Here is an 18265-nt window from a genome sequence, read left to right as displayed (position 1 = left end):
AATCTTCTGCAGCTCCTAGCAAACATCATTGTGCAGATACTCAAAAAACATTTATCAAACTGAATCAAAAGATATAACATAAAATGTGCATAAAATATGTGCATAAAATTCATAGAATATAATTCTTCTTAGGCTTATGTCCCCATATATAAACTGTATAACTAATAACTTAAACGTCTGTAAGATTAACAAAATACAACATATGCCGTATATAACAGAAAATATTTGTTTCCTATTTACATTTCCATTGTATGTAAATCACCGCACATCATAGCATATATCGAAAAAAGGAAAAGAAAGGAAAAAGACAAACCTTAGAAGTCAGTGAAGAAAGCATCCCACGAAAGGATAATCAGCAGTCTCAAGGCTCTTGTTTCTTGCTCTTTTTAAATTTTCTGGTTGTTTCTTGACGAATGGTATCATACTCCAAAATGGCCATTTTAGAAAGTCTCTGTAAGTACTGAGATGGTGCTCCAGTGAGAGAATCGCTGAAGCCAGAACCTGTAAAGAAAAAACCCCAAAACTGTTATTACAATTAAATTAAGCACACATGAATGATATTCTCTAAAAGAGTATACACCAAATATCTGTTCCTCAAATCACCATTAAACACCACTAGCTCGGGCGGGAGGGAGGGAGACGCAAGAGGGAAGAGATATGGGAACATATGTATATGTATAACTGATTCACTTTGTTATAAAGCAGAAACTAACACACCATTGCAAAGCAATCATACCCCAATAAAGATGTTAAAAAAAAATTAAGCACAGCCAAACAAAAAAACAAAAAACAAAAAAACACCACTAGCTCTTCATATAACACATTCTTTGAAGTAGAAATGAAAGCTACTTAACTTTCTAAAGTGACTGGGATGGCAAGTCATCTCAAAAAATATTTAACTAAAAAATGCTTAATGTTTATATTTAATGATATAAAACTGAGTCTGTCGTATGCTTCTTAAAACATGCGATGGCTGTGGAATTTATTCCAAAACAAAAGGCATGATCTCCATAAATAACTCATTTCATACCTTACATGCTTATCAAGTTACTGTCTCCAAACAAAACGATTTCTCATAAACGTTGAGGTGAAAGAGTAAAATTATAAAGTAAAATAAGTCACTCACTAACTGAAACAGCATTAATCAAGCTTCTATTTTGAAGGATAGTAATAACAATAATAACAGATAACAATTATTGAATGATCTCTCTATTTCAAGTATTTTTCATCTATATCATCCACACAACAATACTATGAAGTAGGTAACTAGTACTATCTTGGATTACAGATTTAAAAAAGAGTCTAGACATTGTTAGAGGCAGGATTTAAACCCAGATGCATCAATTCGGAGTTCCCATGTAATCACAAATATTGCCCTAAATATGTAATATGTATAAATACTTTTATTTAGAAGCATACAAGGCTTTGAAAATAATACACTGATCCATATTGCTTTAAAATACTACTGTTTAACTTCAGCTTCATGTGCCAAAAATAAAAATTGACCTCAATTCTCCAATGTGGTTGGTATTTTTGTTTGTTTTGTTTTATTTGGGTGTGTAATGAGAGTGGGAATTTCAGACAGAGAGTAGAAGGGAAGAATCGATCAGGATTCCAGTTCTTAGCAGTAAGATGGACTTGACACTTAGACTCTCTGGCTACAAAATAACTAGATTCTAAGCATTAAGCAAACCTCAAAAAACTTTAAAGAATTGGTATCATACAGACCAATACAATTAAGTTGGAAGTTGTTAATAATAAGTCTTAAAATTCTCAAATATTTAGAAATGTATACACACATTCTAAATTATTCATCCATCAAAAAAAGAAATTGTAATAAACGTTAAAAATACTTGTAACTAAATGATAAAGAAAATATTACAAAACTTGTGTGATGCAACAAAAGTTGAACATAGAGGGGTTTATACCCTAAAATTCCTGTGTTAGAAAAGAAGACTGAAAATTAGTAAGCTAGATATAAGATATATGTTAGGAAAAGAATAACCCAAAGAACATGGAAGACAATACAGGAAAGAGGAGAAATCAATGAAGTAGAAAACAAACTTACAAGTAGAAAGATTTTTAAAAAGACAAGAGTTCTTCACTGAAAAGACTAATAATAAAGGAAAACTTCCAGGTAGATTAATTTAAAAAAAGACAGAAGGCCCAAATAAATAATATGAGGAGAAGTATAGGTAGAGCAAAGACTAAATTTTATGCCAATAAATTTGAAAACTTAGACAAAATGCAAAACATTCTAGAAGATATAACTTACCCAAATTGATGGAAGGAGAATTAGAATGCCTTAAGAGTCCTAAAATTAAAATAACTGAATTAATATTAAAAGATTCCTCCAAAGAAAACAAGTGATCCAAATGATTTTACAAATGAACTCTATCAGACTTTCAAGGGAGAGATCATTCCAATTTTAGGTCATATCCTTCAGAGAATAGAAAAAGCAGAATACTCCCCAGTTCATTCCATGAGGCCATTACAGTCTTGACACTGAATTCAGACAAGGAGAGGACAGAAAGGAAAATTAGTGGTAAGCTCACTCATCAACATAGGTTTTAAAACCCAATAAAATATTAGCATATTAAATATGGCAGTACACAAAAAAAGATAATACATCATGCCTTCAATGGGGGTATCCAAGGAATGTAAGAGTGGCTTAACATTACAAAATCTACAAATGTTATTGTCCACATTAGAAAATTAAACAGGGGACTTTCCTGGTGGTCCAGTGGCTAAGACTCCACGCTCCCAATGCAGGGGGACTGGATTCGATCCCTGGTCAGGGAACTAGAGCCCACATGCTGCAGCTGAGAGTTCGCATGCCACAACTAAAAAGATCCCGCATGCTGCAACTAAGATCCTGCACAGCCAAATAAATATTTTTAAAAATATGAGAAATTTATTTTAAAAAATTAAACAGAAAATCACATTCAGAAAAATGTTTGATAAAATTAAACTTTCATTTATATTTAAAAAAACAAAACGAAACAAACAAAAAACAAAACTCTCAGCAAATTAAAGTTAAAGGGAACTTCTTTACCTTGGTAAAGGATATCTACCCAAAACATACATCAAACATCATTCTTTATGAGAAGACATTAAAAGCATTTCCTTTAAAATCAGAAACAAGTCAAAGATGCCGACTTTTCATTTCTCTTCACTATTGTATTGGTGGTTCTAGCCAGCTTAGAAAACTCAGAAAAATAAAGGCATAGGATTTGGAAAGAAAGAATAACACTGACATTATTCACATATGATTATGATAATCTATGTAGAGAACTCAAAAATTTATATATATCATATATAATATGTATGTATACACAGTATAAAATGTATAATATATATCAAGAAATAATAAGGGACTTTAGCAATGTGGATCAAATTGCAAAAATTAACTATATTTCCAAATATCTGTAATAGAATGTTAGAAATTTTAATTATAAAAGAATTATGGGGCTTCCCTGGTGGCGCAGTGGTTGAGAGTCCGCCTGCCGATGCAGGGGACACGGGTTCGTGCCTCGGTCCGGGAGGATCCCACATGCCGCGGAGCGGCTGGGTCCGTGAGCCATGGCCGCTGAGCCTGCGTGTCCGGAGCCTGTGCTCCGCAACGGGAGAGGCCACAACAGTGAGAGGCCCGAGTACCGCAAAAAAAAAAAAAAGAATTATGGCAGACTACTAATGATCTTTTCAAAGCTTTTTACTCCTTCCAAAACAGGATTTTACTGAGCGCAAGGTCATGCAGGTAGAGATTACATTTCTCAGCTTGCTTCAGAGCTAAGTAGAGCTTTGTTAATAAGTATGAACCAATAAGATATGAGCAAATGTGCAACTTTCTGGTCATCTTTAAATTATAATCCTCTTACCCTAGATTTCTGGGCTTTTTTGTTTTTGTTGGGATGTTTTTGATAACTGCTTCAATCTCCTCATTAGTTATAGGTCTGTTCAGTTTTTTATTTGTTCATGATTTAATCTTGGTAGGTTGTATATTTCTATACCTTTATCCATTTTTTTCTAGGTTACCCAATTTGTTGACATATAATTGTTCACAGTAGCCTCTTATAATCCTTTTTATTTCTGTGATCAGTTATAATGTCTCTTCTTTCATTCTCAATTTTAGCTATTGGAGTCTTCTCTGCTTTTTTTCTTAGTCTAACCAAGGATTTGTCAACTTTGCTGATCTTTTCTAAAAACTAAATCCTCATTCTGTTGATTTGTTTTCTGTTCTCTATTTCATTTATCTCTTCTCTAATCTTATTATTTCCTTCCTTCTTGTAAGTTTGGGCTTAGTTTATTCTTCTTTTTCTAGTTTCTTGAGGTATAAGTTTATGTTGTTCATTCAAAATCTTTTTCCTTTTTTTAATGTGTTTACCATAAATTTCCCTCTTAGCACTGCTTTGGCTGCAATCTATAGGTAGTTTATATTTCTGTTTTCATTTGTCCCCAGATATTTTCTAAATTCCCTTGTGATTTCTTCTTTGACCCATTAATTGTTTAAGAGTATACTGTTTACTGTAGGAGTTTAAAAAAAGATAATCTGTATCAAATTAGGAGTTTCCTTCTCATAGTTTGCTAAAAATATTTTTAATCGTGAATATAGAATTTCATTAAAATATCTTTTGCAATTATTAAAGTGAACATATGAGATTTCTCCTTTATTCTATTAATAAGATGAATGACACCGATTGCTTTTCTAACGTTAAATCAATCTCGCATGCCTTAGGTAAATCTGATATGATTGTGTTGCATTATCCTTCTTATGTATCGCTGAATTTGAATTGGTAGTGTCTTGTTTAGAATTTTTACTTCTATTTTATAGGAAAAATTGGTCCATAATTTTACTTTCTTATAATGTCAAAGCTAGGTTTTAGAATCAAGGTTAGAGACCTCATAAACTGGGTCTTTAAGTGTTCCCTCTTCTCCTATTTTCTGGAATAATTTACGTAACATAGTTTGTTTTTTTTTTAAATGTTGGAAGAATTCACCAGTGTCAATTCTGTGTCAATTCTAAGTTGTGTTTTCTCTTTTCTTATATAATATTGGTAATTTCTCTCTCTCTCTGTCTCTTTCTCTCTGTCTCTCTCTCATCAGACTTGCTGCACATTTATCAATTTTATTCACATTTTCAAAAAACTAACTTTTGGCTCTGTTGATTTTCTCTACTGAATATTTGTTTTCTACTTCATTGATTTCTGCTCTTTATTATTTCTTCCTTTTATTTTCTACATTTTAATTTGCATTTCCCTGATGACAAGTGATGTTATGCATCTTTTCCTGTATCTACTACCATTTGTATGTCTTCTTTGGAAAAATGTCTACTTAGGTCCTTTGCCCACTTTTAAATTGGGTTATTTGGTTTTTTGCTATTGAGTTGTAGGAGTTCCTTATATATTTTGGATATTAACCCCTTATAAAATATATGGTTTGCAAATATTTTCTCCCATTCCATATGCTGCCTTTTCATTTTGTTAATTGTTTCCTTTTGCTGTGCAAAAGCCTGTAGGTTTGATATATCCTACTTGTTTATTTTGCTTTTGTTGCCTATGCCCTATCATCTGTTAAATCTAATCTATTATTGTATTTTTCAGCTCAATAATTTCTATTTATTTTTTATAGATTCTAATTCTCTGATATAATTTTTCATCATTTTCTCTATTATCTTGAATATATTAAATATAGTTTTTTAAATCCCTGTCAAATAATGCCTATTTGGATCTTTTGTAGGTCTGCTGATATTGTCTGTTTCTTCTCTTGGTTTTTGTCATTCTTTTATGCCTGATAAGTTGTCCTTTTTAAAATTTATTTATTTATTTACTTATTTATGGCTGCATTGGGTCTTCATTGCTGCATGTGGGCTTTCTCTAGTTGTGGCGAGTGGTGGCTGCTCTTCATTGCGGTGTGTAGCCTTCTCATTTCAGTGGCTTCTCTTGTTGTGGAGCACAGGCTCTAGGTGCACAGGCTTCAGTAATTGTGGCATGCAGGCTCAATATTTGTGGTACACGGACTTAGTGGCTTTGTGGCATGTGGGATCTTCCCAGACCAGGGCTCGAACCCATGTCTCCCGCATTGGCAGATGGATTCTTAACCACTGCGCCACCAGGGAAGTCCAAGGTATATTTCTTTTAATGTCTGGTAAGTTTTGATTGAATGCTTGAGACTGTGTGCACAAACCTGTAAGGCTCTGGTTTATCTCATAGTTTTCCAAAGAAAATTTAATTTTCTTCTGGTAGGTATATCACTTTAATCCAGTCAAAACTGGGTTTTAACACAATAAATAGAAAGTGTAAAAGGATGAGCTAAAGATGAAATAAATAGCATGCCAAATGTCAAAAAAAATGGGGTTTTAGGCTTTTTTAAAAGCTAGTCTAGGGCTTCCCTGGTGGCGCAGTGGTTGAGAGTCCGCCTGCCGATGCGGGGGATGCGGGTTCGTGCCCCGGTCCGGGAAGATCCCACATGCCGCGGAGCTGCTGGGCCCGTGAGCCATGGCCGCTGAGCCTGCGCGTCCGGAGCCTGTGCTCTGCAGTGGGAGAGGTCACAACAGTGAGAGGCCCGCGTACCGCAAAAAAAAAAAAAAAGCTAGTCTATTGTATGCCGTTATTACAGTGTGTAGCTCTTCAACAGTTTCAACTGAAAGCTTGTCTTTGCCAAGGGCTTTCCATCTTGGCAAGCCTTAAACTCCCTTCAACTCCCACCTCTGTCTCCCTGGCAAATGCTAAGTTACTGAAATCTCTGCTGAGTCCTTTAGCCTCCAAGAAGCTATTTTCTGCTTCATGTCCTAAAATATTACCCAGCATACATGTCACTTAGAAACAGGCAAACACCTGTTGGGGAATTTGCTCACAGACATTTGGGCTCAGTTCTCTGCAGTTATTCCTTCAGAATCTCAGCCTTTTGAGTTGGAAATGATTGCTCTTGACAACTTAAAACATTGTTTTTTAAATACTTTTATTATTTTATATTTTTTTAAAAAATGTTTTTACTGTATATTAATATATGTAATATATTACTTTTATACTTATTTTATATATCATAAAATATATTTAAATTATTATTTTTATTTATTTATTTATTTATTTTTTGCAGTACGCAGGTCTCTCACTGTTGTGGCCTCTCCCGCTGCGGAGCACAGGCTCCGGACGCACAGGCTCAGCGGCCATGGCTCACGGGCCCAGCCGCTCTGCGGCATGTGGGATCCTCCCGGACCGGGGCACGAACCCACGTCCCCTGCATCGGCAGGTGGACTCTCAACCACTGCACCACCAGGGAAGCCCTATATTATTTTTTATGATTAGCTCTTATGCGAATTCTTGGTAGTAAAGTTGGTCTGATATAAGTTATTCCATCATAATCAGAGATGGAAGTTCCCTGGGCCATTTTTTTGAAAGGTGTGACCACATGATCCTTTCAAAATTTAAATCAGATCACATTAAAATCATTCTTCTGTTAAAATCATGTAATGGCTCCTCATTTCAATCAAAGTTAAATATAAAGTCCCTTTCAGGGCCCCACAAGGTCAGATACTCCATTACCTCTCTTACCTCATCTTCCACCCTCTGAGATTAGCCATACTTGACTCCTGATGTTTTTTTCCAACAGGTCAGGTACCATCCCACCTTGGGACCTTTGTTGGCTCCAAGAGAATAACATTTTCCCAGAGTTTAACTCCCTCACCTCTTTCAAATCTTTGCCCAAATATTACTGCCAACCACCCTATTTAAAATTGTAAATCATCCTTCTCTCCCCAGATCTCCTGATCTACCTTACCCTGTTCTATTTTTTGTTGTTGTTTCTACTGCACTTCCACCTTTTAAAATACTATGTATTGGGCCTTCCCTGGTGGCACAGTGTTTAAGGATCCGCCTGCCAATGCAGGGGACATGGGTTCAGTCCCTGGTCCGGGAAGATCCCACATGCCGTGGAGCAACTAAGCCCATGTGCCACAATTACTGAGCCTGTGCTCTAGAGCCCGCGAGCCACAACTACTGAGCCTGCATTCTGCAACTACTGAAGCCCATGCACCTAGAGCCCGTTCTCTGCAACAAGAGAAGCCACTGCAATGAGAAGCCCGTGCACTGCAACGAAGAGTAGCCCCGCACTCATCGCAAGTGGAGAAAGCCTGCGCACAGCAACGAAGACCCAACACAACCAGAAATAATAAAAATAAAATAAAATAAAAATTTTAAAAGTAAGTTAAAAAAATAGTATGTATTTTAATATACTGTGTGATGGATTTGTTTATTATATTTAATGTTTGTTGGCTGTATTCTTTCACTAGAATGTAAGCTCCACAAGGGCAGGGATCTTTGTTTTGTTGAGAGACGTACTCTAGGCCTAAGAACTAGAACAATGAATGGCACAGAGTAGATGCTAAATTCATGTTTGGTGAATGAATGAATGAATGAATGAACTGCCTTCTTATATGACTCTGAAGGAAAAGCAACAAGTATTGATATTTACTGAAGACTCCATATGTTGTAGGATTGGTACAGGCACTACAGAGATACAAAGGTGAATAAGACATAGTACCCAGCCCAGAAGAACCATAAAGTTGGCCTACTGGAAAATAGGCAGGCAAATATTCATTTGGGCCAAGATGCAAAACAAATGTCTTTTGTTCTAATTAACATTTATATTTTTATTTCATGTTACCTGTTGATTACAGAAGTTGTTTATAGCTGATGGAAATTCAGATAAAGGAAATATCCAAGAAGTTTATGAACTTCCACAGGCTAAACTTACAAAGCTGCTAACAAATCAATCTGACTGCCACTGACAATCTCAATAGAAGTCTTACTTAGTAATTTTCATTTTTGTTGTTTGTTTGGAGGTGCTCTATTAACTCCATTACTCCATAAGTGCAAAATCATGGAAGTGATGAATGCACTATAAGAAGACAACTATGATTATGACAAAAATTAAAAATAAGTAAGGTTTAAAACATGTTATGCTGGTAAGGAAATAACTGTTGTGCACAGGTAAAGGATGAAACACTTGATAGTCTGAAGGACAAGTAACAGATAACATATAATGTTAAAGATGTAATGCTTAAAACAGTGTTTCTCAGTTGAGGGTGATTTTGCCACCCCAAAGACATTGGGCAACATCTGGAGACATTTTTGGTTACCACACCTTGGGAGGTGCTAGTGGCATCTAGTGAGTAAAGGTCATGGATGCTGTTAAACATCCTACAATGCACAGGACAGACCCCCACAGCAGAATTATCCAGTCCAAAATGTTAATACTGTCACTGTTGAAAAATCCTATTTAGATAATAATCAACAGAAGGCAAGAAAATATAATGACAAAATGAAAAATGTTTGACTGTACAGCTCAAGAATCTTCACCACTGACTTTGGGTAAAATCACTTCAGGAAATGGCTAAGAATTTATTGGAGAACATAAATGCTAGACATAGGCACTGTGTCATATGCCATAAATGGTTCCTTTAGTAGGTTGCCCCATGAATCTGTAACACGCGAAGCAAGGAATGAGGCAGTAAGTGTAGATACCAGAGCTGCCAGGAAATTCTCCAAAATCTTGTAGGCATCATTAAAAGTGTAACTAACTGACTCAACACTGTCTGTTTTTGAAAAACAAAATTCTGATTAAATGTATCAGAAAGGTGGAAGTGAGAATGTCTGGTTTTAAAGCTTCAAAGGACAAACTCATACTCCAAATAGGTGGGAATGCTCCTTGGTGCTGTAAAGTCTCTTAGTCACCATGGAGTAGTTTTATGGAACCCAAACTGTTGGCATATAGATAGGTTTTTGTAGTTGGATGTTATAGGTACACAGGTTCATGAAAAAATTAATTAGAAGATAAGGCTAGAAAGGAAAGTTAGGGGAAGACGGTAAAGAGTTCAAGGCCAAGCTTAAGGAGTTCATACTTTAGTCTGTAGGTAACAAGTTGTTTTGTTTTTGTTTTTGTTTTTGGCGGTATGCAGACCTCTCACTGTTGTGGCCTCTCCCGTCGCGGAGCACAGGCTCCAGACGCACAGGCTCAGCGGCCATGGCTCACGGGCCCAGCCGCTCTGTGGCATGTGGGATCTTCCCGGACCGGGGCACGAAGCCGTATCCCCTGCATCGGCAGGCGGACCCTCAACCACTGCGCCACCAGGGAAGCCCAACAAGTTGTTTTTGAAGAAGGGAGTGATGTGATTAGAGGCCAAGTTTTAGGCTTTTGTTGTAGTGTTAAAGGACTTCCCAGGTCAGAAACTCTTAAAGCAAGACCATTTTGCAGGTTATGCAACGGTCCACTTGAGAGATGATGAGGGCCTATCCCAGGGTCCTGAGAGGTATGCCTGTTAGCATAACTGATGCCATCTTGGGTCCACACAGTTTCTCCTGTCCTCCCACTGACCTTACCCGGGACTGTCCTGTGCAGTCAATCACTTCTCTGTTGTTAAGGGCTTTGTAGTTAATAGATATTGCTTAATAATCATTAGGACCAGGTGACCTCTATGCCCTGTTAGCCTCCAAACAATGATGAAGACCTCCCTGACATATTCCTGGCGTCCATGAGAATAGTTACCCATTCATAAATCTTGACTTAGGAATACACTTCCTGTTTTCAAGCACACACTCGCCATGCCCTAGGTTAACTATAAAGTTGTCTCAATGGCCCCTCGGCAGTGTGGAGTGGGACTACACATGTTTCCAGATGGCTGTCGGCTCAATCCCATCCTGTGAGTAAGTTACCATATAATAAGCTGATCCATTGATTCTGTGGAGCTGCCCGCCTCGGCTTTTGGTCTCCAGATGCCTTCTCAGTTCGGTAGGCACTTTTTGTTCCCTCCATCCTCCAACATGAGATAATAATGGGATGTATATATTGAACACAACATCCACTAAGTTTATAAACAAAGCTTAAAAGAAACATGAACAAAACAAAGACAATTAAGTCAATGGAAAGAAAGGAAGTTTAAAAAAGATAAGTATGGAATAGTTAATAAGACATGTGGTAGGAGAAAAAGATGACCCAGCCTACCTTTTGATTTCTCCTGAAGTAGTGCCACAGTACATGTTGGCTTAGTTTTCTTTAACCTAAAATTATATATTATCATAAATTCACTCTTACATAAATCCAGGGTACATTAATTTTTTTAAATACAGTAAGAGATAAGAAGCTTGCTTTCAGTGAAATTCACTTGTTGAAGGACATCATATGAAAATTAAATAAACGTTAAAGAAAGGAAACTCCTTCTATCAAGGAAACTCCTTCTATCACAAATAATCCAATCAGAAGCAGATATGAACCAACTCAGTATCTCGATTTTTGTTAATAAATTTTACCAGTGGATGAGTGTTAGGTCTGACTTTTCCCACCTTTATCTTATGACTAATCATGATTCAGGAAATGCTAGAGGAAGGGACTCAAGATTAGAGGAACAGGGTATCTAGATATGCCAGATACCAATTATCAGTTATTTGTGCTCTTTTTACCTATTAATTACCACAATCTGAGTTTTGTCATAATTAACTTTTGTTCCTATTGGAATAGATATAGATAATGAGTAGGTTATTAGAGGAAATATGTCACGATTGAATCTGCTGTGGGCGAGATAACCCATAAGAATTCCAAATTTCTTGTAACTTCATTAAACTTTAGAAGTCAGCTATAACTTTTTTTTTTGTTCTCTATTCAATCAAAACATATATTAGTTCTCAATCCATGTGATACAGTTTAATGAAGTCAGCTTACACGGCTGCTTGGAGGTATCCTAGCAACTTATTACCATGGCAACATCACACTTCCTAGTTGTCAAATATGGGTACAGTCAAGATGAGCCGACCTAGTATTCACACTGAGGTTTGGAACTCAAGACCAGCCTTAATGATTGTTATGTGATAAGGTTTTAGTGGTCCCTACGGACACTCCTCAGATTCTTTTCCACCTACTGACTGATAACTGAAATTCTACGATTCATCTCCTTAACCCTTAGTGAAGGGCTTTATGTCCTTCAAAAAACATAGAACATCCATTTTTTAAAAACAGTGTCCAATATCAGAACAAATATCTTTGTGTATTGGCTGCATGGAACTTTTAAAGATAACACTGGTGAGTTGAGAGGTCATATTGCTTCAGTTTCATAATATTAATTTAAGGGAATTAAACTCACAAATCATCGTTTCAGGTCTGCTAGCCTGCCAGCTAGAGGCAGTTTGTCATACCGCAGGATAGCTGTAATTTTTAAATGCACTTCACCTCGGAGACTATTTTCAGTTATATTACCAAAGTATGCCTTGAGATTCACTGAAAAATTTTATCATTTAAGAAATTTAAAAACACATTAAACTTTTATCAGAGTTTTTAAATCAAATATCCACATATGGAGATTTTTTTAAAAAAAGGATACAGGGCTATATACAAGACAGACAAAAATTAGTACTTCCCTGCTTTGCCAAGACTGTTCTTTCACAAGGCATTGTTCAATATGCAGAGAATAAAATACTTGTAGGCAACCCGACATGTTCTCAGTAGAATGGCTAAAATAAAGACACAGGGAAAAGAACCAACATTTACGTTCGTCAAGCAGTTCATAAGCAGTGTGACACTCAGCCACCACTCTTCCACTTTGTGTCTGAAGAACACTTGTCATAACACGAATATAATAGAGTCAAATTATTCTTCATTAAATTAAGTAAATTCACACTCAAGTCAACATAAAATATTAAGGGATCATTTCACAAACAGCCAAATTGCAAATGAAAAAAATAATGAACTGAAATCGGATGAAAAAGGAAGCAAATTGAAGACTTAAAATCTAGAGGCCCAATGGGTTAATTGTTGGTGCTTTCTGGGTTTCCAGTTTCTTTAAGATGATCATATGCATTGAAAGACTGGTCTGTACTGAGACAAGTCCATGGCCATAGGCAGCCCTACATACGTTTGCCCAGAGGTCAAGAGTGAGCTGAGTGTCAGGGATACAGGTGTCTCGGTAACAGTGGAAACTCACTGCCCTTAAGTAGGTTTCATATTCATGTTTCCAATGGTGTCTCCTCTTTCTACATCCCTGCCATCCCTCCTCTTTAACTGCTACCATCTATTCCACTAGCAACTCACAATCTCTCTTCTACCATCTCTGATTCTGCCTTATTTCACCATAACCTCACTTCAGAAAGAGTAATTTTGCTTTTTATATTTTTATAGCTTGACAATCTGTCCTCGAATGATATTAAAAATGATGGTGGGGGGGCTTCCCTGGTGGCGCAGTGGTTGAGAGTCCGCCTGCCGATGCAGGGGACACGGGTTTGTGCCCTGGTCCGGGAAGATCCCACATGCCGCGGAGCGGCTGGGCCCGTGAGCCATGGCCGCTGGGCCTGCGCGTCCAGAGCCTGTGCTCCGCAACGGGAGAGACCACAACAGTGAGAGGCCCGCGTACCGCCAAAAAAAAAAAAAAAAAAAAACGATGGGAAAAGCTTTATGTATGTTATTGTTCATTATGGTGTTATTTGCAAAATCAAAAAAATGTCAAAGCAACTTGAAAGTCCAACAATAGGGAAATTAAATAAACTATGGCTCTAACAATGAAATTTAATGTGGCCAGTAAAGACTGTTTGAAGATTATGTCATAACATGAAAAAAATGCATACGTGTAATATTAAGTAAAAAAGGGCAGAATAAAAAATTGTAAGTACACTAAAATCACAACTCCAATAAAAATCCAAAATGAAGGAGGGTAAAAGAGAACCTCCAACAATAAAAATGGATATGTTAGGATGGATAAATTATCAAATAATTCTTTTTATTTTTTCCCCAAATTTTCTACAAAGTTCTTATTTTCATAATTTAGATATAAACTATCCACAACTTTTCATTTTCAGTATATTCTAATCCTTTATTTATATTACCAAAATTTGTTTCCAGAGTAATTAACAAGACCAGTAATACTAGTGGATAACTCAAGAAATATATTCTGAAATTCCAATATGTGTGTGCTATGCATAACTAGATGACTTCAAAGCACACTATGGCAGGAGATAATATGAAAATATACATCCTCCCCTAAAGAGAGCTACAACTCAGACTGCTATAAATGCTTCATCCTTTTTTAGGCTGGAAAAATGAATTAGTACTAGGCATTCAATAAATACTTGATGAATAAATAAATAAATCAAAGCAGAAACCAAATAGGATATGAGACTGTCTTACTAACTTACAGGTCCCTTTGGAGAAAGAAGGTTTCTTTTAATGCTATGTCAGGCAACCTGATTTAAAGTAGGAAAGGTGTTTATCATAATGTGTTTAAATGCCAGTATTCAAAGTCAGTGGGACTTTTCTGGCTGACAAACTCATTTCATCTGATAGCAATGCAAGGTCTTCATTAGGCTGACATCTCATTCAGGATCTCCCCTCACACCACTTCAGTCAAACTAGAAATGAAACACAAGGTTCTCTATTCAGGGTACAGAAACCTGTTAATATTGCAAAGAGTTCATTTATTTATATTGCTAAAAATTCCAATATTCTCATGAGCAATCTATGCTAAAGCAATAAAGATTTTTTTAAGTAAGTCCTTAAATTCCTTCTGGCAATGTCACTTGAAAACAGAAAAAAGTACCTACTGGTCAAACTGAATAAAATTGCTAATTGAGATTTTTAAAAATTAAATCCTTTATGCAAAAAATAGTAGGCAAGAAAGAATTAGATTCACTAGCCAGAAAAACCTCTACATTCAGCAGTGTTACTATAAATAAATATTCAACAAAAGAGAATCGAAAAGAAATGACCTACCTGACAGGAGGCATCTCGGTATCAGCATGCAGGAGTCTTTTATGAACCTCTGGCGGAGTGGAACTTACGCTTTTTTGGCAATTTTGCAATCCTGGTAAATATGGCATTTTGACACATTCTTTGAATTCTTCTAGACCAAATGCTGTGGTGTATTCTAATTAAAAATAGTATAATAACCATCTGTATTACTTCTTAATTAAATGTATATAATTTTTTTTACTATATACTAAAATGTATAATAAATATACCAAATCAGTCATTAAGAAAATAAAATTAAGCTACTGTAATTGAGCTAGCATCTTTCCCAAGAGAATACCTTTCAATTCCGAGGATAGGGACGGTAAGCAAGAGCTGACTAAGTCGCTAAGAACTATTAGAAAAAGGAAGAAGGGCAGCTTCACAGATCTCCCATAGTCATCACTGTCCTTCATTATTTTATTTAATCAGAATCCCCAGAACATTAGATACATTCACGTTGAAAGACAGATTAAAGGCACTTTCAAGAATCTTGTAATATCTGCTACTTTAAATCCTTTCACCTTCCTGCTTTTGTGTAGAAATCAAGAGGTACAAATACATGATTATCGGAGCTAGCAGTGAGAGAGAAAAGAATTCCATTTCAGGCATTGATTTTAACTTTCACTCTGCAAAATCCCCCATCAAATCTATAAACAGCAACATCTGAAGTATCAGGAGGGCTTCTTCTACTGACCTCAGGTATCAGACGTTGGTATAAGACGTTGTTCAAATTTTTCTTTTTAAAAAAAAAAAATTCAAAATGAAGACAGTAAATGGAAAAAGAAGATTAAGAGATTAAAGGTTTGGATGATTTTTAAACATAGAGAATTGTTTTCTAAGCTTTCTCTACTAAGTAAATCTAGCATAGCAATAGAAATAGTATTTAATGGGACTAGAGTAATATTAAATGCTCAAAATGCTATTTTTCAACCTTTGATTATTCCTTTTTGGAAAAAATAGTTTCTCTTGATCAAAATCATGTAGAGTTTCTTTTCAGTAATTAGATTTGGAGGTAGGAGAACAGATAAACTGGTGTATCTTTAATAGGAATCTAGTAAAAACGTCGAAAAAATACAGTAACACACTCAAAACCAGGAGTGATGAAATGGCTGGGGAGTTTGAATTTTGCTGTTTTCAAGAATTCTATCTCCATTAATAAAGCCAAAGGCAAAATTCAGTATAAACAAAAAATACAATTATAATTTGAAATTAAGGGGGAAAGTTATTACACTCATATACAAGTCAAAAGTTCTGAAATTAGTCTTTATTGAGCAACTATAAGATATAAGATAATTTCCACATAGCTCACTCAAAAAATAAAGTTTGGGTTAGAATTATTAATACAAAAAGGTGCTGTTAAAGATTTGAGTTTCTTAAAATATAAATACCAACTTGAGGTATTTTAAAACAAACATGACTTACAAAAAGAAGTATGATCCAACAGAGGTAGCACTACACTGATATCAAGAGTAGTTCTTTAGAATTTGTTTTTTATCATGAGTTATAGAATGACCTTAAGTAAATTATTCCTTATCTGCTTCCATTTTTCTTTTCCATAAGCCTATGGTATTATCCTTCTTACCTAAATGTTACAAAAATTATTTAATGTCTCTTGACTGATTAAAAAAGTACATGTAAATTCAAGGTACTACTTCTATATTTTTGTAAGTAAAATAAGAATAAAATGAAGTCACCTTTCCTCATCTTTTGTGTTTCTAAAACTGCTTTCCTCCAACTTCTCTCAAAAAGAAAACAACTGTCAAGGGAATTTCTGGTGACATTAGAAGGTTCAAATTTGATTTCAGGAGGCAGCATTGGCATTTTTTCTTCTTTTTTCAACAGTGCTGATGAAAGTAAGATGCTGCACCAGATTCAGGACACAAAATACAAAAAAACAAATTGTTTTCCGTCATACAAATTAAATACTAACATAGATTTAAATGAAAAGTTTACTTATAACACGTAAATACATATTCTTGGGATTTTAAAGCAAGAGGCCTTTAAGAACATAGCTAAAATAAGTTGTAAGACTTTTTTCTTTTAAATATTTTATATTTTAATGAATTCTTTCAAATTTGAGGTTACAGATATTTGGCAATATAAAAAAATCTAAGGTTCAACAGCAAATTATCATGTACATGACAATGTAATGCTTAGGATTCTCTCAAAACTATTACCAATATGCACCATGACCAAGTGAGATTTATCTCTGGGATGCAAGGATGGTTCAACATACAAAAATTAGTTAATATGATATACCACATTACAGAATGAAAGATTAAAAAATCACATGCTCATCTCAATAGATACAGAAAAAGCTTTTGATAAAATTCAACACACTTTCATACTAAAAACTTTCAACAAACTAGGAACTGAGAGAAATTACCTCAACATAAGAAAGGCTGTATATGAAAAGCCCATAGCTAACGTAATCAAAGGTAAAAATTGAAAGCATTCCTCTAAGATCAGGAGCAAGGCAAGGATGCCCTCTCTCACAACTTCCATTCAACATAGTATTGGCAGTCCTAGCCAGAGCAATTAGAAAGAAAAGGCATCTAGATTGGAAAGAAAAAAGTAAAACTGTCCCTGTTTTCAAATGGCATAATCTTATATATATCAAAAACTCTAGACTCCACAAAAAAATGTTAGAACTAATAAAGGAATTCAGGAAAGCTAAGGGATACAAAATTAAGAAACAAAAGTCACTTGCATTTCTATACACTAACAACAAACTATCTGAAAAGGATATTAGGAAAACAATCCAATTTATAATAGCATCGAAAAGAGTAAACTACTTAGGAATAAGCTTAACTAAGGGAGTAAAAGATTTGTATGCTGAAAAACTATAAAGCATTGATAAAAGAAATTAAAGAAGACGCATACAAATGGAAAGACATCCCATGCTCATGGATTGGAAAACTTAATATTGTCAAAATATCCACATTACCCAAAATGATCTACAGATTGAAATGTAATCCTTATCAAAATGCCAATGTAAAAGAATTTAAAATTTTACTAAAAACAATTTAAAAATTCATATGGAATATAAATCAATGAATTTAGAACACTCCATCACACCATACACAAAAATAAACTCAAAATGGCTTAAAGACGTAAATATAAGACATGACACCATAAAACTCCTAGAAGAGAACATTGGCAAAACATTCTCTGACATAAATTGTAGGAGTATTTTCTTAGATCAGTCTCCCAAGGCAATAGAAATAAAAGCAAAAGTAAACAAATGGGACCTAATCAAACTTATAAACTTTTGCACAGCAAGGGAAACCATAAACAAAACAAAAAGACAACCTACAGATTGGGAGAAAATATTTGCAAATGATGCAACCGACAAGGCTTAATTTCCAAAATACACAAACAGCTCATACAGCTCAACATCAAAAAAACAAACAATCTGATTAAAAACTGGGCAGAAGACCTAAATTAAAAACTGGGCAGAAGACATTTCTCCAAAGAAGACATACAGATGGCCAACAGGCAC

At 35.3% G+C, this 18265-nt stretch overlaps 1 protein-coding gene across 2 annotated transcripts; it reads right to left on the bottom strand.

The window, feature by feature from the left end:
- Positions 1–264: 264 nt before the first annotated feature.
- Positions 265–16615, bottom strand: LOC307176293 (uncharacterized protein C8orf89). 2 transcript variants are annotated; one of them, XM_079902244.1, is made up of 5 exons: positions 16458–16615; positions 14746–14899; positions 10999–11054; positions 2276–2314; positions 265–501 (listed from the first exon to the last, which is right to left on the bottom strand). In XM_079902244.1, the coding sequence occupies exons 1-5, from the start codon at positions 16582–16584 to the stop codon at positions 362–364; spliced, it is 516 nt and encodes a 171-aa protein (XP_079758370.1). In that variant the 5' UTR covers positions 16585–16615; the 3' UTR covers positions 265–361. The 2 variants fall into 2 exon arrangements, with proteins under 2 accessions (XP_079758370.1, XP_079758369.1); XM_079902243.1 differs by lacking the exons at positions 265–501; positions 2276–2314; positions 10999–11054 and adding an exon at positions 11378–12497.
- Positions 16616–18265: the final 1650 nt, after the last annotated feature.

This window comes from Stenella coeruleoalba (genome assembly GCF_951394435.1).
Source record: "Stenella coeruleoalba genome assembly, chromosome: 17".
NCBI lineage: Eukaryota > Metazoa > Chordata > Mammalia > Artiodactyla > Delphinidae > Stenella > Stenella coeruleoalba.
This window is presented reverse-complemented; position numbering and strand designations above follow the sequence as displayed.